The 27482-nt window shown below is 40.2% G+C and overlaps 1 protein-coding gene across 1 annotated transcript in view; it reads left to right on the top strand.

Moving 5' to 3' along the window:
- The window catches only part of LOC120866506 (phosphatidylcholine transfer protein), a 193226-nt gene extending 166957 nt beyond the window's left edge, over positions 1-26269 (top strand). The window contains exons 2-6 of the mRNA XM_040244290.1: positions 16651-16765; positions 20926-21005; positions 22626-22797; positions 23766-23833; positions 25978-26269. Of these exons, the coding sequence (XP_040100224.1) occupies positions 16651-16765; positions 20926-21005; positions 22626-22797; positions 23766-23833; positions 25978-26043 (501 nt within the window). The 3' untranslated portion in view covers positions 26044-26269. The remainder of the gene's footprint in view (positions 1-16650; positions 16766-20925; positions 21006-22625; positions 22798-23765; positions 23834-25977) is intronic.
- The last annotated feature ends 1213 nt before the right edge of the window (positions 26270-27482 follow it).

Below are 27482 nucleotides of genomic sequence, written 5' to 3'. Positions count from 1 at the left end.
CTCCTCGTCTTGTTTTTGCTGACTGTATAGAGCTTCTCCATCTTTGGCTTCAAAGAACATAATCAATCTGATTTTAGTGTTGACTACCTGGTGATGTCCATGTGCAGAGTTGTCTCTTGTGTTGTTGGAAGAGGGTGTTTGCTATGACCAGTGCATTCTCTTGGGAAACTCTATTAGCCTTTGCCCTGCTTCATTCTGTACTCCAAGGCCAAATTTGCTGTTACTCCAGGTGTTTCTTGACTTCTTACTTTTGCATTCCAGTCGCCTATAATGAAAAGCACATATTTCTGGGGGTGTTAGTTCTAGAAACTCTTGTAGGTCTTCATGGATGGAACCTTCAATTTCAGCTTCTTCAGCATTGCTGATCAGGGCATAGACTTGGATTACTGTGATACTGAATGGCTTGCCTTGGAAACAGAAATCATTCTGTCATTTTTGAGATCGCATCCAAGTACTGCATTTCAGGGTCACGTTGACTATGATGACTACTCCATTTCTTCTAAGGGATTCTTGCCTATAGTAGTAGATGTAATGGTCATCTGAGGTACATTCACCCATTCCAGTCCATTCTAATTCGTTGATTCCTAAAATGTCAATGCTCACTCTTGCCATCTCCTGTTTGACCATTTCCAATTTTCCTTGGTTCTTGGACCTAACATTCCAGGTTCCTATGTGATATTGCTCTTTATAGCATTGGACCTTGTTTCCATCACCAGTCACATCCATAACTGAGTTTTGTTTTTGCTTTGGCTCCATTTCTTCATTCTTTCTGGAGTTACTTCTCTACTGATCTCTATTAGCATATTGGGCACCTACCGACCTGGGGAGTTCATATTTCAGTTTTCTATCTTTTTTTGCCTTTTCATACTGTTCATGGAGTGAGTCTTTTAAGATGTTTCTATTGTTAGTTCTAATCCTGTCATCTTAAAATGTAAATTGTGGCAGTGGGTCTAGAAAGATATTTACAAACTTGAGAAATTCTTTTGATTTATTGTAATAGTCAATTTAAAAAAGCTTATAGCTCCCTTGCTAAGACTAGTGAGGGGGGGCACTCTCCTCCCCCTTTTGATGTCTATGTCAGAAGTATTCTCTGTCCCTTTTCATTGTAATAAATCTTCTGCCACACAAGAGCCCTTAGTGGCCAAGCCTGGTTTCTCATTCCAAAACTAAATCTTCTTCTTTGGAGATCACAAATCCAACATCATTCACTGTAAGCTATCAGTATATAATGAAATGGCAGTTGAAAAAATGCTACAAAGAAAGAAAAGTGGGATGAAGGGATACAGAGATTTTATGGTGGGGATGGGGGTATCTAGGAGTGATGTGATGTGCTCTAGATAAAGGGAATCTGGAAAGCCCCCTTTCCAGAGGTAACAACTGAGTGGAAATATAAGTAAAACGAAAGATTGTGTCATGCAAATATGTGGAGGAGAAATGGACTAGAGACTGTTTCTCAAAGCTCAAGCACATTAGAATTGTCTAGGGAGCTCTAAGGACATCACCAAACTTTACTTAGAATCCAGATTTAATTGAGATGCAGTAGAGCTTAGGGCAGATGGTCCATTTGAAAAGCTCCCCTTTTATATAGAGGTTGATTATTCTGTCCTCCCTAATTTTGTGTATGTTGAAATGCTAGTGCACCGGAATCACCTGCAGGGACTGTTAAAATTCACAGTAGAACTAAACTCCCCATTTTAATTCAGTAAGTGTGGATAAGGAGTTCACGTTTTACTTTTTTTCTCCTCCTTCTTCATGTTTTCCATTTTGCATTCTGTTTTTAGCCAGTTGTCAACTTATATTAAAAATAGTATGGAAAAGCTCAGATCATCAGTTTCTCACAGCAAAATTCAGGTTTAAGCTAAAGGATGTGGGGGAAAACCACTAGGCCAGTGGGCACAAATTAAATCAAATTCCCTATGAATATGCAGTGGGGGTAACAAATAGATAGAACTATGGACAGAGGTACATAATATCATACAGGAGGCAGTGAACAAAACCAACCCAAAGAAAAAGAAAAGCAAGAAGGCAAATGGTTATCTGAGGAAGTCTTACAAATAGCTAAAAATAAGAAGAGATATGCCAAGCAAGGGAAAAAGGGAAAGGCATATTAAACTTAACACAGAGGTATATTAAATTAAACATGTGCCAAGAGCATGGAGAGAAAAGAAGGCCTTCTTCAATGAACTGTGTATAAAACTGGAAGAAAACAGCAGACAAGGAAAGATTAGAGATCTCTTCAGGAAAATTGGAGATATCAGGGGAATATTTTTCCAAAAATGGGCACGATAAAGGACAAAAACAGTAGAGACTTAGTAGATGCTGAAGAGATCAAGAAGAGATGGAAAGAATACATGGAAGAACTGTATAATAAAGATCCAGATGAAGTGGATGACTACAATGCTGTGGTCAGCTACCCAGAGCCAGACATTCTGGAGAGTGTAGTAAAGTAGGCCTTAGGAAGCACTTCTGTTAATAAAATTAGTGGATGTGACAGAATTCCAGTAGAATTATTCAAAACCCTAAAGGATGATGCTATCAAGGTGTTGCATTCAATATGTCAGTGAATCTGGAAGACCTAGCAGTGGCCACAGGACTGGAAAAGGTTAATCCTCATCCCAGTTCCCAAGAAGAGTAGTACTCAAGAATGCACTAATAATCAGATAATTGCACTCATTTCCCATGCTGTGTCGATCACAACAAACTGGAAAATTCTTAAGGAGATGGTAATGCCAGACCACCTTACTTGCCTCCTGTGAAACCTGTATGCAGCTCAAGAAGCAAAAGTTAGAACTGGACATGAAACAATGGACTGGTTCCAAATTGGGAAAGGAGAATGTCAAGGCTGTATATTGTCATTTTGTTTATTTAACTTCAATGCAGAGTACACCATGCAAAATGTTGGGTTGTATGAAGCACAAGCTGGAATCAAGATTGCCAGGAGAGGTATCAATAGCCTCAGATATGCAGATGACTCCACCCTTATGCCAGAAATGGAAGAGGAACTAAAGTGCCTCTTGATGAAGGTGAAAAAGGAGAGTGAAAAAGCTGGCTTAAAAGTCAACATTTTTAAAAATGAAGACCATGGTATCCAGTCCCATCACTTCATGGTAAATAGATGGGAAAGCAATGGAAACAGTGATAGATTTTATTTTCTTGGGCTCCTAAATCCCTGCACATGGTGACTTCAGCCATGAAATTAAAAGGTGCTTGCTCCTTGGAAAGCAAAACTAGACAGCATATTAAAAACAGAGACATTACTTTGCCAACAAAGGTTCATACAGTTAAAGCTACGGTTTTTCCAGTAGTCATGTACCGATGTGAGAGTTGGACCCTAAAGAAGGCTGAGCACTGAAGAATTGATGTTTTTGAGCTGTGGTATTGGAGATGACTCTTGAGAGTCCCTTGGACTTCAAAGAGATCAAACCAGTCAATCATAGAGGAAATCAGTCCTAAATATTTATTGGAAAGACTGATACTGACTCTGAAGTTTCAAAACTTTGTCCACCTGATGCAATGAGCCTACTCATTAGAAAATATCCTGATACTGGGAAAAATTGAAGGCAGGAGGAGATGGGGAAGACAGAGGATGAGATGACTGGTTGGAATCACCAACTCAATGGATATGAGTTTGAGCATGCTCCAGGAGATGGTGAAGGACAGGGAAACCTGGCATGCTATAGTTCATAAGGTCACAAAGAGTTGGATATTACCGACCAACTGAACAACTTATGTTGAAACTTCTGGTCCAGGGACCAGATTTGAGGACAACTGATATAACCTCAGATATGCAGATGACACCACCCTTATGGCAGAAAGTGAAGAGGAACTAAAAAGCCTCTTGATGAAAGTGAAAGAAGGGAGTGAAAAAGTTGGCTTAAAGCTCAACATTCAGAAAACGAAGATCATGGCATCCAGTCCCATCACTTCATGGGAAATAGATGGGGAAACAGTGGAAACAATGTCAGACTTTATTTTGGGGGGTTCCAGAATCACCGCGGATGGTGACTGCAGCCATGAAATTAAAAGACGCTTACTCCTTGGAAGAAAAGTTATGACCAACCTAGATAGTATATTCAAAAGCAGAGACATTACTTTGCCAACTAAGGTCCGTCTAGTCAAGGCTATGGTTTTTCCAGTAGTCATGTATGGATGTGACAGTTTGACTGTGAAGAAGGCTGAGTGCCGAAGAATGGATGCTTTTGAACTGTGGTGTTGGAGAAGACTCTTGAGAGTCCCTTGGACTGCAAGGAGATCCAACCAGTCCATTCTGAAGGAGATCAGCCCTGGGATTTCTCTGGAAGGAATGATGCTAAAGCTGAAACTCCAGTACTTTGGCCACCTCATGCGAAGAGTTGACTCATTGGAAAAGACTCTGATGCTGGGAGGGATTGGGGGCAGGAGGAGAGGGGATGACAGAGGATGAGATGGCTGGATGGCATCACAGACTTGATGGACATGAGTCTGAGTGAACTCCGGGAGTTGGTGATGGACAGGGAGGCCTGGCGTGCTGTGATTCATGGGGTTGCAAAGAGTCGGACACGACTGAAAGACTGAACTGAACTGAGCTGAACTGATGTATGAGGAGCATCTTGCATGGTGCTCAAAAGGGTTCTGAGTTTGGAGGCAGGAGTTGATAAACAGTGGGAACTGAAAGATAAGGGTGAAAGTAAGAGTATCTTAAGACAAAGGCAACATCCACTTTAGACTCACTCTCACTGATTTTTAAAATAGTCACCAGTTGGTAGTGCATGGAGTGCCCTGAACAATGTTGAGAAGTTCTCCTGGCAGAGTGGGACCACGAGTCACTCACAAAAGTTTTCCCAGGGATCTGCAGCCAGTTCTCCCGGGAGCTTTAGGCTGGTTCCCATGCCCATAGAAATGGTGACATGACAGCAGATCATGTGAAACTGGCATGCAGATCGTGTGCAGCATGCCCTTCATTGATTTAGGCCAGGGAAATGTTGGTATAAAAAGATCTGGGGAATTTCCTGGGGATCTTGGGGATAAGACTCTGCTTTCACTGCTGAGGTCGCAGGTTTGATCTCTGATAGCGGAACTAAGATCCCACAAGACCTTCAGTGCAGCAAAACACAAAGATCTGGCTGATGGTTTGACTTCTTATGTTTTTTAGATGTCTTTCACTGTGAGATAAAGCTGTTTTAATCCTTTCATAGATCTTCTAATCAGTAAGTTTGGTGAGGAGCAGATTGCACTTTCCCAGAGACTGTTCTTTCCTATGCTGTTAACTATTAGGAGCCTGGCTTCTCTGAGAAAACTCTGTGGTCCTCCAGGCTGGGCTGAGAGGAAGTTTGGCCTTTCAGAGGGAAGCAGATATTTAATTGCCATTTACCTCCATGAAAGAGAAGCTTCCACTCTCATTCTCCAGGTAGAATCATAATCTGATAGCATCATTGTCTTCTTTACTTCTGGATAATGGGACTATTCTTCTCCCTTCTCCCACCCTTCTATGTACCAGCATGATTCATGGAATACTTTTTTTTTTTTCATGCAGGACACTTATGGACTCTATTTACTCATGGGTAGGGTCACCAGGGCTTAAAACTGAAAATCATATGCAGCCTCCTCCTACTTCCTGGTACTGATTGAGGCCACCTCCCTCTGCGTGTCTCTTTCTGTCCTATTCCAACATCCCTGAGCATACAACTGGATAGAAATGTCAGAGCTTCGGTTCTCTCAGGAGGAGGGTGTGGTACAAGGCAGTATGAAGATGCTGGTCCCAGATGTAGCTTTGAGGGAATGAAGTGAGAGAGTTGAGAGGATTCCCCACATTTGTCTGCAGGTATAGCTTTGTGCTGCCACTCTATCTTTCACTATATCCTTGCATGAAGATCACACCAGGTGGCTATTAATCAACAAGAACTTTTATTATCACTCGGCCTTGGGAAACCTTGACAGGTAAGGTGACTTGTAGGAAGGAATTGGATATTCTGGATCTTTAGAAGCGATGCAGCAGCACCAGCAGCCGCAGCAGCAGACATATTATTACACCAATACCTGGGCTAATCAGGGCTTGAACTGGGGCAATGTCACATAGAAAATGGTTCTTGTTTGGTCTTCCAACCTGCCTTTAACATCAAAATCATCAACTGTGAGCAGAAAAATTCTATCAGGCTCTCCAGTGGGGGTACTTTGTTACTTCACAAGCTCACCACTCCAGAAACTATTTTGGCAAACTATTTTGCTCTCCATGGAAGCCATGCAGATGAATATATTTTTGCAAGAAAGGGAGAATTGTGTGAATATAAAACTTTGAGTTTTAGCCTGGGACTTTTAATGTGTTGTTAAGATATAAAAAGGCTGAAAAACATAATGCAGCTTCCTTATCCTGGCATTTAGTGTAGGAAATACATCTTTCCGTGTCTGCCTTTGGGTTGTTTGAATATACTCTAGTGAGACAAAAACTCCAGAATATTGGTTCATGGTCTATCCAACCAGTCTTCAGGACTTATTGTATGCCACTATTTTGCTGAGCTCCAGTAATGCCTGATGAACAAGACAAAGTCCATGCCTTCTAGAAGCTGTAAGACTAAAACAGGCACTTTTTATGCTATGTAGATCTGAGTTCCTGACCCAAACCATTTTTTTCTCCCTGACAAACTACTTTTAGCATTTCTTTCAAAGCAGGTGATCTGCTGCTTGCTCAGTTTTTATTTGCCTGTAAAGTTTTTTTGTTTGTTTTTTTCTTCAGTTTTGAACAACAGTGTTATTGGATATAAAACACTAGGTTGGTGGCTTCTTTTTTTTATAATATAAATTTATTTATTTTAATTGGAGGTTAATTACTTTACAATATTGTATTGGTTTTGCTATACATCAACATGAATCCACCACAGGTATACACGTGTTCCCCATCCTGAACCCCCCTCCCTCCTCCCTCCTTGTACCATCCCTCTGGGTTGTCTCAGTTCACCGGCCTCAAGCATCCAGTATCATGCATCGAACCTGAACTGGCAATTCATTTCACATATGATATTATACATGTTTCAATGCCATTCTCCCAAATCATCACAACCTCTCCCTCTCCCACAGAGTCCAAAAGACTATTCTATACATCTGTGTCTCTTTTGTTGTCTCGCATACAAGGTTATCATTATTGCTACCATCTTTCTAAATTCCATATATATGTGTTAGTATACTGTATTGGTGTTTTTCTTTCTGGCTTACTTCACTCTGTATCATAGGCTACAGTTTCATCCATCTCATCAGAACTGATTCAAATGTATTCTTTTTAATAGCAGAGTAATACTCCATTGTGTATATGTACCACAGCTTTCTTATCCATTCATCTGCTGATGGATATCTAGGTTGCTTCCATGTCCTGGCTATTATAAACAGAGCTGCGATAAACATTGGGGTACATGTGTCTCTTTCAATTCTGGTTTCCTCGGTGTGTATGCTGAGCAGTGGGATTGCTGGGTCATAAGGCAGTTCTATTTCCAGTTTTTAAAGGAATCTCCATGCTGTTCTCCTTAGTGGCTGTACTACTTTGCATTCCCACCACCAGTGTCAGAGGATTCCCCTTTCTCCACACCCTCTCCAGCATTTATTGCTTGTAGACTTCTGGATTGCACATTCTGACTGGCATGACATGGTACCTCATTGTGGTTTTGATTTGTATTTCTCTGATAATGAGTGATGTTAAGCATCTTTTCATGTGTTTGTTAGCCATCTGTATGTCTTCTTTGGAGAAATGTCTATTTAGTTCTTTGGCCTATTTTTGATTGGGTCGTTTATTTTTCTGGAATTGAGCTGCATAAGTTGCTTGTATATTTTTGAGATTAGTTCTTTGTCAGTTGCTTCATTTGCTATTATTTTCTCCCATTCTGAAGGCTTTCTTTTCACCTTGCTTATAGTTTCCTTTGTTGTGCAGAAGCTTTTAATTTTAATTAGATCCCATTTGCCTACTTTTGCTTTTATTTCCAGTATTCTGGGAGGTGGGTCATAGAGGATCCTGCTGTGATTTATGTCGGAGAGTGTTTTGTCTATGTTATCCTCTAGGAGTTTTATAGTTTCTGATCTTACATTTAGATCTTTAACCCATTTTGAGTTTATTTTTGTGTATGGTGTTAGAAAGTGTTCTAGTTTCATTCTTTTCCAAGTGGTTGACCAGTTTTCCCAGCACCACTTGTTAAAGAGATTGTCTTTAATCCATTGTATATTCTTCCCTCCTTTGTCAAAGATAAGGTGTCCATAGGTGTGTGGATTTATCTCTGGGCTTTCTATTTTGTTCCACTGATCTATATTTGTGTCTTTGTGCCAGTACCATACTGTCTTGATGACCGTGGCTTTGTAGTAGAGTCTGAAGTCAGGCAGGTTGATTCCTCCAGTTCCATTCTTCTTTCTCAAGATTGCTTTGGCTATTCGAAGTTTTTTGTATTTCCATACACATTGTGAAATTATTTGTTCTAGCTCTGTGAAAAATACTGTTGGTAGCTTGATAGGGATTGCATTGAATCTATAGACTGCTTTGGATAGTATACTCATTTTCACTATATTGATTCTTCTGATCCATGAACGTGGTACATTTCTCCATCTGTTAGTGTCCTCTTTGATTTCTTTCATCAGTGTTTTATAGTTTTCTATATATATAGGTCTTTAGTTTCTTTAGGTAGATATATTCCTAAGTATTTTATTCTTTTTGTTGCAATGGTGAATGGAATTGTTTCCTTAATTTCTCTATTTTCTCATTATTAGTGTATAGGAAAACAAGGGATTTCTGTGTGTTGATTTTATATCCTGCAACTTTACTATATTCATTAGTTAGCTCTAGTAAGTTTCTGGTGGAGTCTTTAGGGTTTTCTATGTAGAGGATCATGTCATCTGCAAACAGTGAGAGTTTTACTTCTTCTTTTCCAATTTGGATTCCTTTTATTTCTTTTTCTGCTCTGATTGCTGTGGCCAAAACTTCCAAAACTATGTTGAATAGTAATGGTGAAAGTGGGCACCCTTGTCTTGTTCCTGACTTTAGGGGAAATGCTTTCAATTTTTCACCATTGAGGATAATGTTTGCTGTGGCTTTGTCATATATATCTTTTATTATGTTGATTTATGTTTCTTCTATTCCTGCTTTCTGGAGAGTTTTTATCATAAATGGATGTTGCACTTTGTCAAAGGCCTTCTCTGCATCTATTGAGATAATCATATGGCTTTTATTTTTCAATTTGTTAATGTAGTGAATTACATTGATTGATATGTGGATATTGAAGAATCTTTGCATCTCTGGGATAAAGCCCACTTGTTCATGGTGTATGATCTTTTTAATGTGTTGTTGGATTCTGATTGATAGAATTTTGTTAAGGATTTTTGCATCTATGTTCATCAGTGATATTGGCCTGTAGTTTTCTTTTTTGTGGCATCTTTGTCCGGTTTAGGTATTAGGGTGATGGTGGCCTCATAGAATGAGTTTGGAAGTTTACCTTCCTCTGCAATTTTCTGGAAGAGTTTGAGTAGGATAAGTGTTAACTCTTCTCTAAATTTTTGGTAGAATTCAGCTGTGAAGCCATCTGGACCTGGGCTTTTGTTTGCTGGAAGATTTCTGATTACAGTTTCAATGTCCATGCTTGTGATGGGTCTGTTAAGATTTTCTATTTCTTCCTGGTTCAGTTTTGGAAAGTTGTACTTTTCTAAGAATTTGTCCATTTCTTCCAGGTTGTCCATTTTATTGGCATATAATTGGCTTATTTCTGTCAAAATGCTATATATTTCACTCCACTCTCTTTTTATCAGGTTTCTGATGGGATGTCTGCTATAATTTCCATCTGTATTCTTCAATTGATAAAGTACTCCCCCATCCTCCCTTCCATGGCTTCTTTCAAGATTTTATTTTTCTCTTTGTATATGATATATTTAAGATTTTTGGTATTTATCTTGTGTAGTTTGCTAAAGATTGACAGATTTACTTGAAGGGCAGCCTGAACTTAAATAATAAGCTTCTATGTGATTCAAAATAAAATATAATATATTTGGGACTTGTGACACAAATATTCCTCTCCTCTATGTGGAATTGTAACATGACTCTAGTAATTCAGAGCTTTCCTGGGTTGTTGTTTTAGAATGGATGGTGGCAATCGTCTAAAGCCAAGATTGTCATTTTTTCTTTCCCCTGTAAGAACCAAACATAAAATATTTTAGGCTTTACAGGCTAAAAGGCAAAATGATGGTTATTTTGTACAGACTTTTATAACTACATAAAATGTAAAAGCTTTTCTTAGATTATAGACTATTCAGTAATAGCTAACATGACAGATTCAGCAACCCCCAGTTTAAAGTGTAGTTTTGATACCCAGTTGCTCTGTAAGTTAAGGATTTATGAACCTAAAACCCTAGCTGAGTCTATAAAGTGGAGAGAAATCCTTCTCTGCCAAGTTTGTACAGGGATCCAATTGGAAGATACATTGTGAAGCACCTAATAAATTAAATGGTGTGTGGCTGGCTGTGAACTGCAGCTAGTGTGATCTGTGTCCCAACATATCTATCATAGGCTTAGCTTACACTTTTCCTGTTGAAAAATATAATAACACCCCTGTTATTTGAAAAAGTTATGGTTGAAATGATAAATTATAAGGTACCCTGGCTATGGCTGTGTGCAGTCCAGCTGCTTATTATTTATCTGATAATATGTTGGGAAGGTCAGTGACTCTTTGAAGGCAGGATAATACACTTTGATCTCTACCATCACATCACTGGCTTCAAGTCCAGGTTCTGTTGCAACTAATGAACTTCAAGTCAGGTTCCTTAGTTGTGTGACATTGGGTGAGTTTCATAATATAATTAAAAGTTTTACAGATTTATTAGGTCTTATAAATTCTTTTTCATTTAAAGAGTACAATTTAATGATTTTTAGTAAATTTACAGGGTTATGCAACATTCACCAGAGTTTAAGTTTGAAACATTCGTATAACCTCCAAAGAAATGTCTTGCTCATTTTCAGTCCCTTGCTGTTCCCATTTCCAATTCCAGACAAACACCAAGCTACTTCTTATCTCTACAGAATTAATTTTTCTGGGAATTTCTCAGAACTTCTTTAAACCTCTTTTTTGTTGTCTGTAATTGAGTTTACTAATGGTCTATACCTCATGTTTTCATTGTGTACATTTAGTGGGGTGAACCCTGTAAAGCACTCATCCCAGGGCCAGGTATTCAGTAAGGATGCAGTAATGCTCAATAAAATATTTATAAATTGAACTGAACAACACATAAAAAAATCATGCACCATGACCAAGTGGGATTCATCCTGGGGCCACAAGGCTGGCATGACATATACAAATAAATCTGATATACCACATCAACAAAAGAAAAGACAAAATGACATAATAATTTTAATAGATGCGAAACAAGAATTTGATAAAATTTCACATCAATTCATGATAAAACCCTTATGAAAGTGAATATAGAGGGAACAAGTCTCAATATAATAAAAGATATTTATGACAAACCCACAGCCAACATAAAAATCAATGGTGAAAAGTTGAAAGCCTTCCCAATAAAATAGGGAACAAAACAAGGATGCCTACCCTCACCACTTCTCTTCAACATATTATTGAAGACATGTGGTTAGCCATAGCAATTAGACAAGAAAAATGAATAAAATATAATTCAGAATGGTAGGGGAAAGGTAAAATTGTCATTATATGCATGTGACATAATACACCATATACAAAACACTAAAGACTTCACACCAAAATATTAGAACTTACAAATGAATTCAACAAAGTTGCAGGATACAAGATTAACATACAGAAATCAGTTGCATTTCTTTATGCTAGCAGTCATATATCAGAAAGGGGATTAAAAATAAAAGCTTTAAATAATGAACCAGAAAAGTAAAATATCTAAGAATAAATATGACCAAGGAGTTGAAAGACTTACATGCTGATAAATATAAAACATTAATAAAGGAAATTAAATAAGATTTAAAAAATAGAAAGATATCCTATGCTCCTGGATTGGAAGAATTCTGTTGAAATGGCCATACTACCCAGAGCAATATACAGATTTAATGCAATGCTTATCAACATATTTATGATAGTTTTCCCAGAACTATAACAAATAATTCTAAAATTCATATGGAAACATAAAAGACAAAGAATTGCCAAAACAATCCTGTGGACAAAGAACAAAGCAAGAGGCATAACCTTCAGACAATACTACATAGCTACAGTAATGAAATCAGCATGGTACTGGCACAAAGACAGACATTCAGGTCAATGGAACAGAATGACAGCTCAGCAATTAACCCACACATCTATGGACAATTAATCTTTGATAAAGAAAACAAAAATATGCAATGGGAAAAATGCAATCTTTTTATCAAGCAGTGTTAGGAATGTTGGACAGCCACATGTAAATCAAGGAAGTTAGAATATATCCTCACACTATACACAAAAGTAAACTTAAAATACCTTAAAATTTAAATATAAGACAAGATACTATAAAATTCTTAGAAGAAGCAACACATTCTCTGATTTAAAGCATACAATGTTTTTTTTTAGTTCAGTTTTCCAAGGCAATGGAAATAAAAGTGAAAATAAACAAATGGAAACTAATGAAACTTACAGGATTTTTCACAGCAAAGGAAACCATAAACAAAACAGAAAGACGAAATATGGACTTGGAGAAAATATTTGCAAATGATGCCAATGACATGGTTTAATTTTTGAAATAACAAAAACCAAACCAAAACCAAAAACCAAACAACCCAACCAAAAAATGAGCAGAAGACCTAAAAAGACATTTCTCCAAAGAAGATATATACAGATGGTCAATAGGAACATGAAAAGATGCTCATTATCACTAATTACTAGAGAAATGAAAATCCAAACAACACTGGTACCACCTTATATCAATCGTAATGGACATCATTAAAAATCTACAAATAATAAATCCTAGAGAGAGTGTGGAGAAGAAGGAACCTCTTAACAGGGTTGGTGGCAATGTAATTTGATGCAGTTATGGAAAAAATTATGGAGGATGTCAAAAAACTAAAAATAGATTTACCATGTGATTCAACAATCTCACTCCTGGGCATACGATCAGAAAAACTATAATTCGAAAAGATAAATGCATCTATATGTTCATAGCAGCACTGTTTACAATAGTCAAGACATGGAAACAACCCAAATGTCCACTGACAGATGAATGGATAAAGAAGATGTGGTGTCTGTGCGTGTGCATATATATATATATATATATATATATATATATATATATATATATATATAAAATCATCACTGGGCCATTATAAATAATGAAATAATGCCCTTTGCAGCAACAAGAATGGACCTAGAGATGATCATACTAAGTGAAGTTCAGGTCAGAAAGAGAAAGAGAAATACCATATGTTACCAGTTATATATAGAGTCTAAAGTATGACACAAATGAGCATGTTTATGAAACAAAAACAGACTAACAGATATAGAGAACAGATTTGTGGCTGTCTGGGGGAGATGGAGAGAGGGTGTGAAGCATTGGGAGTTTGGGGCTCACAAATGCAAACTTTTATATATAAGATGGGTAAACAACAAAATCCTACCGTATAGCCCAGGAACTACATTCTATATCCTGTGATAAATTAAAACATAATGGAAAAGACTATAGAAAAGAAGGTATGTATATCTATAACTGAGTCACTTTACTAAACAGCAGAATTTAATACAACATTGTAAATCAACTGTACTTCAATAAAAAGTTTTAAAAGGAGAAGCAATATATCATATATTGCAATTAGATATTTGTGGATTTTAACATTACATGCCATTTAAATTGTCTTCACATTTTATAATTTTTCTTCATGAATATGAATTATTTTTATAGTTATAAAAATTCACTTTATTGTTTCAAAGACAAAATGAAGTTGTGAATATGTTTGCTGAGGTCCTCTTTCAAAGGAAATGAGTCTTTGACGCAAGAATTTGGATGGGGCTGCTAAATACCTGTAAAGAACATTTTACTGATGGACAAGGAAAGATGTCATCCCACAATTTGTCCTCTGGTGTTCTGGCATTCTCAGTCCTGACATGGAGGGAGTTTTTAAAGAAAGTTGTCATGATAGTTCATTCTTGGGTATTCATATAAATCACACTGTTTTATTTTTCTCTTCCTTGAGGGCTTTCTTTTTTCTTTTCTGTAATATGACAGGACTGAAGTCACTAAGGGCTAAAATTATCAATACATTCAGGAAGGATGGGAACTAGTTCCAGGAAGCAGTTTGTCTTCATTTATCCAGATAACCAAAGCTAATTCATGTGAAGTTAGGGAGATCACAATCTCTATACATAGCTATCCTTCTTGCTCACTGTGTATAGAAAATGGGGCCATGCTATTCTTGAAGCTAATTCTTTGTCTTCCCAAGCTAACTAAAATGTGTGTGGGTGTAGATGTGTGCTGGGTATAAAGCCTCATCCTCTTCCCATCTGTGAAGTTGATGGGAGGATACAGAAGGAGAAGGAGGACTTTTCTCTTGAATCCTGTCCTTCCTGTGGGGCATCCATAGCACAGCACACATGGAGGCCAGACCTACCAGTTTCTCATTTGTTGATTGAAAACTCTTGGTATAATGCCACATACTCTTAGAGCTGAAACATCCTTATGAATTCAGTTTCAACTTTACTTTCCATTTTTTGCCAGGTACTTTCACAGATATCTGAGATTCCTAACCTGAGAATTATTGTTATGCCACCTAAGTCAGGAGACCCTTGAAGCCTCAGGATCTCTAGAAAGATTTTTACGTTTACACCTTGACTTCACATAAGTTCTTGGAACAGTGTTTGAGAATGTAGGTTCATTCATCTTTGGTTAGCCATTAGGCCTGCGTTAGCACCTGGAAGTATAGGTACATTTAAAAGGTTCATTTTTGTTTCTTTTGTTTGTTTGTTTTTGTACTGGAATTAAGTCATTAGTTTAATCTTAACACAGAACCCTTTGCTAAGAGGTTCAGGAATTGTACAATAAAACTTTTGGCAGGGGTGTCAGGAATTAGTTGCCATTGTACAGAGAGTGAAGTGTATCCCATCCAGCCTACATCCTCACAGAATATGGCTTGAAAACAAGGAAAATCTCTTGTACTTAGAAATTTAGAAATAATCTTTTTTTCCTGAATAAAAAGGACCAGTATGGTTTGAAGCTGGCATTTCTTCCCCCATTTCGTTCTTTCTTTAATCTTTAAAAATTTTTTTAATTGGAGGATAATTGCTTTACAATGATGTGTTGGTTTCTGCAATACAACAGCATGAATCAGCCATAAGTATACATATATCCCCTCCCTCTTATACATCTCCATCTCCACCCCCCACCCCACTTCATCCCACCCCTCTATGTTGTCACAGAGCACTAGGCTGAGCTCCCTGTGTTATACTACAGCTTCCACTAGCTTTCTATTCCACATATGTTAATATATATGTTTCAATGCTACTCTCTCAATTTGTGCCACCCTCTCCTTCTTCTGTTGTATCCACAAATCTGTTCTCTATCTACATGTATCCCTTTTTCATTCTTAAAAAAAATTTTTTTTAATACGCAAGTTTTTTATAGGAAAAAAAAAAAAGCAGTTGCTGGAAAATTCCGTCTTGGAATTGGTAAAACAATAATGTTTTGGGTTTCATTATGGCCAATGGTTATCTAAAATAGTCTGAACTCTGCCCATGTGACATTTCCACATGAGTCTTTACTATGCATTTCAAACTCAACATGCTCAAAATAGAACTCTTGGTCAGCCCACAGACCACCACCTCTGCAAGCTTTCTCTCTCTCTCAGAAAATAGATCTCCAATCTACCTGGTTGTTTAAGCAAAGGTTACAAGATTTGTTCTAGCTATCTCTGTCTCTACAGCCAACCTGTCAGCAATTTATGTTGACATTACTTCCAAAATGTTTCCCTAAATTACTGACTTTTCCCCATCACTATTGTTACCGCTCTGGCCAATCGTCAACCTCTCTTCTCTGGATCATTGTACTGGTCTTCTAACCCATCTCCTTACTCATTTATGCTCTATTTTCTACCAAGAAATAAGAACCAATAAAAAAAAAATTTCCCTATTCTAAGTTATTGACTGGCTTTCCATAGCTACTAGAATAAAATCTTTTTGCCCATTGCCTTGGTTCACAGCCCTCTGGATCCAGCCCCCACTACTTCTCTGACAGCAGCTCCTATCACTTTTCCCCATCACAGTTCTCTGGTCTCCCTGACTTTCTGTTCTTTGAGTAAGACAATCAATCCATCAGCCTGTGGGCCTTCTCCCTACCAGGTAATGGGCTTTTCTCATCTTTCCATGGCCAGCTCCTTCTAGTATTCAGAACAAACTCTTCTGATAAATCCCTCATAGAGACATTCCCTGAACACCTGGTGATATGCAACAAACCACCAGCCCCCCAAAACTAGACACCATTTATCACATAACCTTCTTTTATCCTACTTAAATTACCTGGATAGCTATCACCAGCACCTGTGGCAAAGAACAAATAGAACTATGACAGCAAGATCAGCAAGATCTTCACCTGTTTTTTCACCATTGCATTTCCAAGAATGCAGAGGAGATGCCCAGTAGTGAGGTGGCACAAGCAACTATTTTTCATATGCTGTGTAATAGCAACTTGGGAATCAATAGGCTGTTTCTATCTGTTCTCATTTTACAGCCAACTGGACTTTATGAGTATAAGCTCATTGGTACTCTGAGAGCTCCACCAGATCTACTTGCAGATACCTGTATGGATTTAGGCTATATAAAACGGAGGATCCCGCAAGTTACAGGTGAGTGACACGTCTTGTTTAAAAAAAAAAATCAATTAGAAGGTAGGATCTATTGCTATTTTCTCTAACCGGCAGAGATCAATAGGTTTACTTTCTATTATACTATGTTTCATTTTAAATTTTGGCTTAAATATCTGAGGTGCTGTGCTGAAATATGCCTTCAATATTTCTAGGACTTCCTGTTTATACTTTAATAGATTCACTCTCCTGTTTGCTCCTGTTTGAACTTACTACAAGTTTGTTGTCATCTCATACACACACACACACACACAGACACATATACACCTGGAAGAGCATGGAAGCCTTCTTGGAGGAAGTGGTGTCTGAGCTTTGTTTAACAAATTGAATCAAAGTTTTATAAACAGCAAGAATATATATACATGGTGAGGTGAAAAGTGAAGTGTGAGTGGGTTAAGGACATTTGGCCCAGGGAACAATATGAGTAAAATGAGGAAGGCATGAAACAACATGATTTTCTTTCTTTCTTTCTTTTTTTTTTTTTAAATCTGTGAGCAGTTGGATGCTTTTGAATTGCTGGGATAGCAGAATCTGGAATTAGCCTGGGAGGAGAGTCCAGAGACCCAAGGGCCTAGGCTGGTCACCTGGCTGCACTTCTTAGATTTTTCCCAGAAATAATGGAGAATTATGAGTGGCATTAGATAGGGGATCTTTCTGGCACTTAGGGTGGAGAGTGACCTCTGCTGTCCCAGGCACAGTGGAACAGATACAGCTAGCCCAGCGGGGCAGAAACCCTGACAGGCACTTGCTGTGGTTAGGAATCCTGGTTGCAAGGAAGAAAAGCTAACAAATTGCAGTGTAATGAAAGGAAAAAGTGTGTATGGGTTCAGGACATTGAAAATCCATGGTTGTCTGGCTTCCAGGATAGCTACACATAATAGTTCATTTCTCCAGCTTGACCCTGTTTTCTTCTGTATTGACCACATTCTCAGGCAGATTCTATCTCATGCAGAGAGGCCACCAGAAGATGCAGGCTTACATTTTAACTAAGTACACAACCCCAGAGGAACAGGAACTTTCCTACTGATGGCATCCAGAGTCTCAGGACTGGCTCTTCTCGCCTCAGCCTGGATCATATATTATTTCCTTTGGCATGTTTGTCATGGTTTAGGGCCACATACTGTTTTCAAATACTCTTACTTTATGGGGGATGGTGGTGCCATATAGTTGAGGGAGAAGCCAGATGTTCTCTGTCCATCTCCCTACCGGTTGTGATTCAGTCCAGAGCCTCTGATGGGTGGTACTTGCTCTCAACAGTCCACACTGTGGAGTATGGTCCAGAGGCTGCAGTAGTTTGACTTTTCTGGGATAATCCTGAGGCTCTTAACCTAACTCTGGTCCTCCAGATCTTCTATAAGCTGCCTGAGAACCTTTACAAAGCCACTTTTGGGCCTAAACTTGCTAGAGTGGCAAGCCAGGATTCTGTCCACTATGCCTTCCCTGAACTAATCACTGTGACCATGTTCTGCTGATTTTCCCAGCCTTGAAATTAACACTGAGTCAGTCTGGGAATACCAGACCACCTGACCTGCCTCTTGAGAAATCTGTATGCAGGTCAGGAAGCAACAGTTAGAACTGGACATGGAACAACAGATTGCTTCCAAATTGGGAAAGGAGTATGCTAAGGCTGTATATTGCCACCTTGCTTATTTAACTTATATGCAGAGTACATCATGAGAAACCCTGGGCTGGATGAAGCACAAGCTGGAATCAAGATTGGTGGGAAAAATATCAATAACATCACATATGCAGATGATACCATGCTTATGGCAGAAAGTGAAGAACTAAAGACCCTCTTGATAAAAGTGAAAGAAGAGAGTGAAAAAGTTGGCTTAAAGCTCAACATTCAGAAAACTAAGATCATGGCATCTGGCCACATCACCTCATGTAAAATAGATTGGGAAACGGTGGAAACAGTGGCTGACTTTATTTTGGAGGGCTCCAAAATCACTGCAGATGGTGACTGTAGCCATGAAATTAAAAGACGCTTACTCGTTGGAAACAAAGTTATGGCCAACCTAGACAGCATATTAAAAAGCAGAGTCATTACTTTGCCAATAAAAGTCTGCATAGTCAAAACTATGGTTTTTCCAGTAGTCATGTATGGATGTCAGAGTTGGACTATAAAGAAAGCTGAGCACTGAAGAATTGATGCTTTTGAACTGTGGTGTTGGAGAAGACTCTTGAGAGTCTCTTGGACTGCAAGGAGATCCAACTAGTCTATCTTAAGGAGATTAGTCCTGAGTGTTCCTTGGAAGAATTGATGTTGAAGCTGAAACTCCAATAGTTTGGCCACCTGATGGGAAGAGCTGACTTATTTGAAAAGATCCTGATGCTGGGAAAGATTGAAGGCAGGAGGAGAAGGGGATGACAGAGGATAAGATGGTTGGATGGCATCACCGATTCAATGGACATGAGTTTGAGTAAACCCCGGGAGTTGATGATGGACAGGGAGGCCTGTCATGCTGCGGTCCATAGGGTCTCAGAGTTGGACCTGATTGAGTGACTGAACTGAACTGAGCAGTCCTGCTTAAATCACATAGTGGAGAAGGAGGTAAACAGTGATGCCCTGAAGGAGAATGAGATTCTGGTGCTAGAAGGGGAGAGTCATAGCTGAGCAGACAAAAGCAACAGTTATCTACTCATTCCCTTCCTTTCAGGGTCATCTTCAACCTCTTGTAGTAATGGATTGATAAATTCTTTACTCCATGGTCTGCTTCTAATAGGTTTTCTTTCTTTCAAAAGCTGAATTAAATAACACATTTCTGTGCTGTCAGCACCTTCTCAAGGGATTCTCTTGTTTCCTTCAGAAACTTAGGCTTGGCTCCTTCTCTAAATGGTTAGTTGGAATCTTCCCACACAGCTTGAGCACAGAGGCTTTGCACTTCATAGCGTCGCTTTGCTGTCTCCAAGAGCTGATGCTATTTGCACATAGTAGCATGGTGGATATTAAGGAGATTTGGTCCCTGTGACATAAAGCAACATGGGAGAGAGGCAAAAATCTTACAGTTAACACAGTTAAGACACTTTCTAGATTTTTAGGAAGAACAGTAACCTCTCTGGAAACTTCATTTCTAAACTGGGTTGCTCAGTTTCAGGACACCTGTGGAAACAGTGTCAGACTTTATTTTTTTGGGCTCCAAAATCACTGCAGATGGTGACTGCAGCCATGAAATTAAAAGACGCTTACTCCTTGGAAGAAAAGTTATGAGCAACCTAGATAGCATATTCAAAAGCAGAGACATTACTTTGCCGACTAAGGTCCGTCTAGTCAAGGCTACGGTTTTTCCTGTGGTCATGTATGGATGTGAGAGTTGGACTGTGAAGAAGGCTGAGCGCCGTAGAATTGATGCTTTTGAACTGTGGTGTTAGAGAAGACTCTTGAGAGTCCCTCGGACTGCAAAGAGATCCAACCAGTCCATTCTGAAAGAGATCAACCCTGGGATTTCTTTGGAAGGAATGATGCTGAAGCTGAAACTTCAGTACTTTTGCCACCTCATGCGAAGAGTTGACTCATTGGAAAAGACTCTGATGCAGGGAGGGATTGGGGGCAGGAGGAGAAGGGGACGACAGAGGATGAGATGGCTGGATGGCATCACGGACTCGATGGACATGAGTCTGAGTGAACTCCAGGAGTTGGTGATGGACAGGGAGGCCTGGTGTGCTGCGATTCATGGGGTCGCAAAGAGTCGGACACGACTGAGCGACTGAACTGAACTGAACTGAACTGTAATATGTCACAAAATTGAAGATGAGGAGAAAGTTCACAACAGAAAAATTATTGGCACTGTAGTGCCATCTGATGATTACTAAGATTTTATTACCAAAATTTTATTTTTAGATGCCCAATTTTGTTTCACTGCATTCTGTCTTAGAATGTTGTTTGTGGTATACAATGAACAAGTTTTGTTGGGTTCTTTTATTTTTACTGTGTTTTTATATCTACCAGACACTGTCCCTGGACAACAAGATTTCAGTGGTTCTAAATACCTGACTCTCTAAAATTCAATGCCTCATGAGTTAGTGGTTTATCACCCTATAAGGTTGTCATATCAAAGCTTCTTGTTAATTGAAGCCAAAGGGACTACCAGATGCAATAACATCTTTTGTGTTGTTTTGTTTTGTTTTGCTTTGTTTAACAGAAGCCTATGAAACAGAATGCAATGGAGAAACAGTGATCTACTTGAAAATGGAGTTCCCTTTTTTATTGTCCCGCAGAGATGTATCCTTTTCGAACGCATACTATTATTCAGCTTTCTAAGTGTTTTTGTTCCCCACGGCCATGACCCGGTGGCGGTGTATCCAGGTGCGGACCACATTGTCTTTGACTCCTGCATAAGCATCTACTAAAGCTGTTACTTCTTGTGTAGCTTTCAGACATCTCAGTGTGATTTCTGGGTCTGACGACATGGAGCATCTATAATTGTGGGAAGGCAGCTCATATTTCCTGAGAATTTTCCTAGAAAATCCTTGTACCACAGATTTGGGGGCCTGAAAACAACTTTTCCTTAAGAGTGTTCAATACACTCCCTCAGTCTGTAGAGGAGGAAGCTGGGACCCAGAGAGTTAAGGTGACCGAGGCGCACAGTCAGGCGGTTAGCAGCCAAGTCGGGGATGGAACCCAGGCCCCGCATTTCCAGCTCTCTCCACCACTCCTCCTCCCCCAGCATTGGCTCTGGACCCTGTGTGTTTCCTGCTCAGTTTCTTAAAATTGAATTACCTTCCTTGTAATAGTGCCATAGACATAGTGGCTGGTCTGTGAATCTTTACTGAGATGAAAGGGTTATATTACTCTTGGTGAACCTGAGCCAGAATCATTGAGGACATTTGCCTACCAATATTTGGATATCTACATATCTTTCTGTGGTTACCAGGTGTAAGTAAGCTTGCCTAACCATCCTCTGTGCCCAGAGGTCAATGATTAGGGCTTAAGGGGAGGACAGAGAGCAATGACCCCATTGTTTCCTGAGTGAGATTCTGCTCCAGTCTTTCTCCAATGCCCCCACCAAGCCTGTCTACAGGCAGTGTTACTCTCTTTTCTTACACAGTGAAAGTGAAAGTGAAGTCGCTCAGTCATGTCCGACTCTTTGCCACCCCGTGGACTGTAGCCTCAGTCCATGGGATTCTCCAGGCAAGAATACTGGAGTGGGTTGCCATTTCCTTCTCCAGGGGATCTTTCCAACCCAGGGATTGAACCCGGGTCTCCTGCATTGCAGGCAGACGCTTTATTCTCTGAGCTACCAGGGAAGTGAAGTGAAGCCGAATCTCAGAAAAATTAAGTTACCCAGGATAACAGCTGATAAATGACCAATCCTCTGAGATCTCATAGCTTTATTGGAGAAAGGGGGAATGGGTTTCCCTCATAATTAGAGCAGCAAGGAGTCATTGGCAGGTAGGTAATGCATGCTCTTGACTTTCCCAGGTGGCTCAGTGGTGAAGAATCTGCCTGCCAGAACAAGATATGCAGAAGCTGTGGGTTTCAGCCTTGGGTCAGGAAGATTCCCTGGAGGAGGACCTGGCAACCCACTCCAGTATTCTTGCCTGGGAAATCCTATGGACAGAAGAACCTGTCAGGCTACAGTCCATGGGGTCACAAAGAGTCAGACGCCAGCTGGGAACTGAGTATATACACCAAGCCTGGTATGAAAAGAGAACACCTGGTGGGAGGCGACAGGGCTCTGCAGGGAAGTTAGGCAGACCAAGCAGGAAGTGAACTGACAGTTTAAGGGAGCAAACACCAAGTGGAGGCAAGAAAACAATTGCCTTTTGCTTCTGGCTGGTGGGCTTTCCTTTTATCCATCTGAGAGGTTTGACTCTGGTCTGGCCTTGACTGGCAGTGTAGTGCGTCTATGTGCAGCAGCGGCGAGAACTGGACTTCAGAGGGCGGAAGATTCAGGTGGTCCTGGCCAAGGGCACCTCAGTGCCACAGTTTCCAGAGAGGTCAGACTTCATCCGGGTGAGGCAGTGCCAGATGAAGCTGGCCATGGAGAGCGATGGCAGTAACCGGAGCAAAGGTAAAACGAAGGCAGCTGTCGGTGCGCTGGTGCGCCCTGTGAAGGCTGCGGTGACTGTGAGGCTCAGAAAACGCATGATGCAGAACTGGGCATGGGCTCCAAGGAAACAAAGGAGACTCAGTTCACCCCTGAAGTTTGGCTACAATGCAAGGTGGATGTTTAAATCTGATCAATCTGTTTTTTACTTACTCTTGCATTGTCCAAATGAAATCAGAACATCGAAGTGAACCAAAAGGTTTAGGAATTCACTTCAGGCTGCTTTTGTACTGCACATTCTAGCTGGAGGTGAGCAGGAAGGCTAATGGGACCATCTCTGAGGAGGTACCTCTCACTCAGCAAAAACTAAAGGACTCAGGACCTGTCTGCCTTGAGTTCCATACTCAGGAGAGAATCTGGGAGGGGTTCATGTGGCCACCTGCTGGACTGGAATGGGTGTGGCCTTGAGACTGCAGTAAAATCTGAACAGTTGTTCTGATGTGTGTTAGATCTGCCACCTTGGATGCATCACTCCACTCTTCTAAGTCTCAATTTTATCATTTATAAACTGGAGTTTAATTTTATCAAGTTTTATAATTAAGATAACTGAGAGAAATAACTGAGATATATATCCAAATATCTAGCACTTATGCTATGCTATGCAATGCTATGCTAAGTCACTTCAATTGTGTCCAACTCTATGGACTGTAGCCCGCCAGGCTCCTCTGTCCATGGGGATTCTCCAGGCAAGAATACTGGAGTGGATTGCCATGCCCTCCCCATCTAGCACTTGCCATGGGTTTAACAAATAGCAGCAGAATGTGCCTTGACTGTTTGCCAAAGTGTGTATATAAGTCTCCTATAAAGGAGTTGGGAGAGTCGACTTAAATTGTGTGTTACCTCCCTCCTTAATTTCTTGGCCTGAATATATACCTGGATGTTTGCTGCTGTATTTTTCCTCCTTTTGAATTGTCCTTTCTTTCCCTCTCTAGTATTAATTTATTGCTTCATAAACCCTGGTGGCCGTATTCCATCCTGGATCATCAACTTGGTTGCCAAGGTGAGACCCCCAGAGGCAGGAGGGGAAGTGTGTTTGACAAAGCTGTTTGACTGAAGAGATGTGCAGTCTCAGGCCTCATGATGCTCTTGTACGAAGCAGCATGTTTGACTGACTCTGGTTAGGACTGGGGTTGCCAACACCCAAGACTGAGGTTGGGACAAAAGACCAAAATCTTTACCTGGACTATCAGCTCCCCACTACTTTCCCACCAAGATCCTGCCAGCATCACTCCCTGGAACCTTTGGACAATAACCTGCTCCTCGTAGGAACAAGGGTGCTTGTGGACCCTGTACCTACTTATGGAGGAGTTAGGCCAACATGGCTTGGGAGACGGTGAGATATGTTCAAGCCTGGGGAAGCCTCCAGTTTCCTTTTTGTGTTTTCTTTCTATAAGGAGAAGGGACTTCAGTGGTATGCGAATCACCCATGGAGACCATTCAGTCTGCTTTGTGAGGTCCTACTTATGGGCTGGTGGACTTACCAATTCCCAGGGAGAGTGAAAAAGTACACAAACTTGAATAAAACACATTATAGTTTGAATTCTGGTCCCTACTTCTGACTATGTAATCTAGGGGATGGATATTTCCACAATGTAGAGAAGGAATAACCAAAACAACATTTGAGGAAAGTCTGGGCAATGTTCAACACTAACTAAGGGGTGACATATCCCGCCTCTTGCTCCCAATTCTTACCAATTTCTAATTTTGTAAAGCAAGTCCTTTCTTTCATCTTTTTGGAAGAATCATACAGCCCAGCCCAGTCCCATTCCCTGAGTTTTTCTTAAGCTTCTGCACAACAAAGGAAACTATAAGCAAAATGAAAAGACAGCCTTCTGAATGGGAGAAAATAATAGCAAATGAAGCAACTGACAAACAACTAATCTCAAAAATATACAAGCAACTTATGCAGCTCAATTCCAGAAAAATAAACGACCCAATCAAAAAATGGGCCAAAGAACTAAATAGACACTTCTCCAAAGAAGACATATGGATGGCTAACAAACACATGAAAAGATGCTCAACATCACTCATTATCAGAGAAATGCAATTCAAGACCACAATGAGGTACCATTTCACACCAGTCAGAATGGTTGCAATCCAAAAGTCTGCAAGCAATAAATGCTGGAGAGGGTGTGATGCAAACTAGTACAGCCACTATGGAGAACAGTGTGGAGATTCCTTAAAAAATTGCAAATAGAGCTGCCTTATGACCCAGCAATCCCACTACTCAGCATACACACCGAGGAAACCAGAATTGAAAGAGACACATGTACCCCAATGTTCATCGCAGCACTGTTTATAATAGCCAGGACATGGAAACAACCTAGATGTCCATCAGCAGATGAATGGATAAGAAAGCTGTGGTACATATACACAATGGAGTATTACCCAGCCATTAAAAAGAATACGTTTGAATCAGTTCTAATGAGGTGGATGAAACTGGAGCCTATGATACAGAGTGAAGTAAGCCAGAAAGAAAAACACTAATACAGTATACTAACACATATATATGGAATTTAGAAAGATGGTAATGATAACCCTGTATGCGAGACAGCAAAAGAGACACAGATTTATAGAGTGGACTTTAGGACTCTGAGGGAGAGGGAGAGAGTGTGATGATTTGGGAGAATGGCATTGAAACACGTATACTATCAAGTAAGAAACGAATCGCCAGTCTATGTTTGATACAGGATACAGGATGCTTGGGGCTGGTGCACAGGGATGATCCAGAGAGATGGTGTGGGGTGGGAGGTGGGAGGGGGGTTCAGGATTGGGAACTCATGTACACTTGTGGCGGATTCATGTCAATGTATGGCAAAACCAATACAGTATTGTAAAGTAAAGTAAAGTAAAAATAAATAAATAAATAAAAATTAAAAAAAAAATAGTGTCTTAGAATTGTCTTAGCTTTCTACTAGTAAAAGCTAAAATATGCAGGGTCTGACAACTGTGGCCCCTACCTTACCTGTGCCCTGAGTCTTACCTTTTTCATCATCAGTGACAACATTCTGTTGAAATCTTACCAGGAGCCCTATTGTCATATTTATTATTCCCCAAGGCATCTTCCTTCACCTTTGCCACATCCTGAGAATCAAGAGTAGTTGCTGTGAGGACAGAGTAATGACAATCTCCTTTTCTTTGCAGAATGGAATTCCTGGCTTCCTGGCTGACCTGGAGGATGCCTGCCTGAGGTACCAGAGGAGAACCTAAGAGAGATTTGGAAGCTTTTTGTTCATGCATGATGTCCCTGGAAGTGCCACAACTACTGATGCTCAGCCTGTCTGTCATTTTTCCATCTCAGAAGCCTGCACACTCTCCAGCACCTTGTGCCCAAATGTGCCAGCCTGATACCTAGCTTCCTTTCCCATTCTCCCCACTGTGGGACACACTGCCTTATTTCACTGTAGAATGTGGGTCAGATTCGGAAAACGCTTGATTGTTTATTTTTTAAAGGGGGAATCCTCAGGAGGGAACCCAGTCATTCCATTGTTGCATTCTTGGGGGATGGTTGGTGGAGGAGTGGTAACACTGCCTAAGAGTGACTGACTTGAGCAAGTTGTCTCCTTCCCACATGTGAGCTTTTGCAACAGAAGAGGGTGACTTCTTGTTGCAGGGGCATTACCTTCAGGTTGACTTGCAGTACAGAAAGAATGGAAGACTCACGTCCATTTCCCTTTTGCTTTGCTGACTTGATTTGCCTGATTTAAGATAATAATCTACTAAGCCTCTCCCCATTTCTATTTGTAGAGGATCATGTACACTGAGGCATCAAGACAGCTCTGGCAGTTAACAGAAACCAACCTGTTTTACACACAGCATTGAATAAATTTTCTTTTAGGCAAGAAATGAATTTCTCTTCTAAAATGTTTGAAGATGTCAGAGGGATAATTGTTGTTGTTGTTCAGTTGACTCAGTTGTATCTGACTCTTTGCAGCCCCATGGACTGCAGCATGCCAGGCTTCCTGTCTTACACATCTCCCAGAGTTTGCGCAAACTCATGTTCATTGAGTCAATGATGCCATCCAGCCATCTCATCCTCTGTGTCCCTGTCCTCCTCCTACCCTCAGTCTTTCACAGCATCAGGGTCTTTTCCAATGAGTTGGCTCTTTGCATCAGGTGACCAAAGTATTGGAGTTTTAGCTTCAGCTTCAGTCCTTCCTATGTGTATTCATGATTGATTTCCTTTAGGATTGACTGGTTTGATATCCTTGCAGTCCAAGGGACTCTCAAGAGTCTTCTCCAATACCACAGTTCAAAAGCATCAATTCTTTGGTGCTCAGACTTCTTTATGGCCCAACTCTTGTATATGTACATGACTACTGGATAGAAAACATAGCTTTGACTAGACAGACCTTTGTCAGGAAAGTAATGTCTCTGCTTTTTAATGTACTGTCTGGATATCTCACTGGGTTGACAGTAGCCTGCTGCAGGTTCAGGAGCACTGGCAGCAGCAGTCCTGGGAGGCACAGCAGGCATACTGGCATAAGTCCTTTAGGAGGAGGCTGCCATTACCCTTATCATAGAGCCTATAGCCTACCATAAAGACTGCAAACTCTAGGACTGGGCTGCCTCAGGCCAGACTACAAAGAGGGAGCACGGCCCCACCTACCAGCAGAAAATTGGATTAAAGAGTTACTGAGCATGGCTCT

Source organism: Oryx dammah, unplaced genomic scaffold (assembly GCF_014754425.2).
Source record: "Oryx dammah isolate SB20612 unplaced genomic scaffold, SCBI_Odam_1.1 HiC_scaffold_8, whole genome shotgun sequence".
Lineage (NCBI taxonomy): Eukaryota > Metazoa > Chordata > Mammalia > Artiodactyla > Bovidae > Oryx > Oryx dammah.
This window is presented reverse-complemented; position numbering and strand designations above follow the sequence as displayed.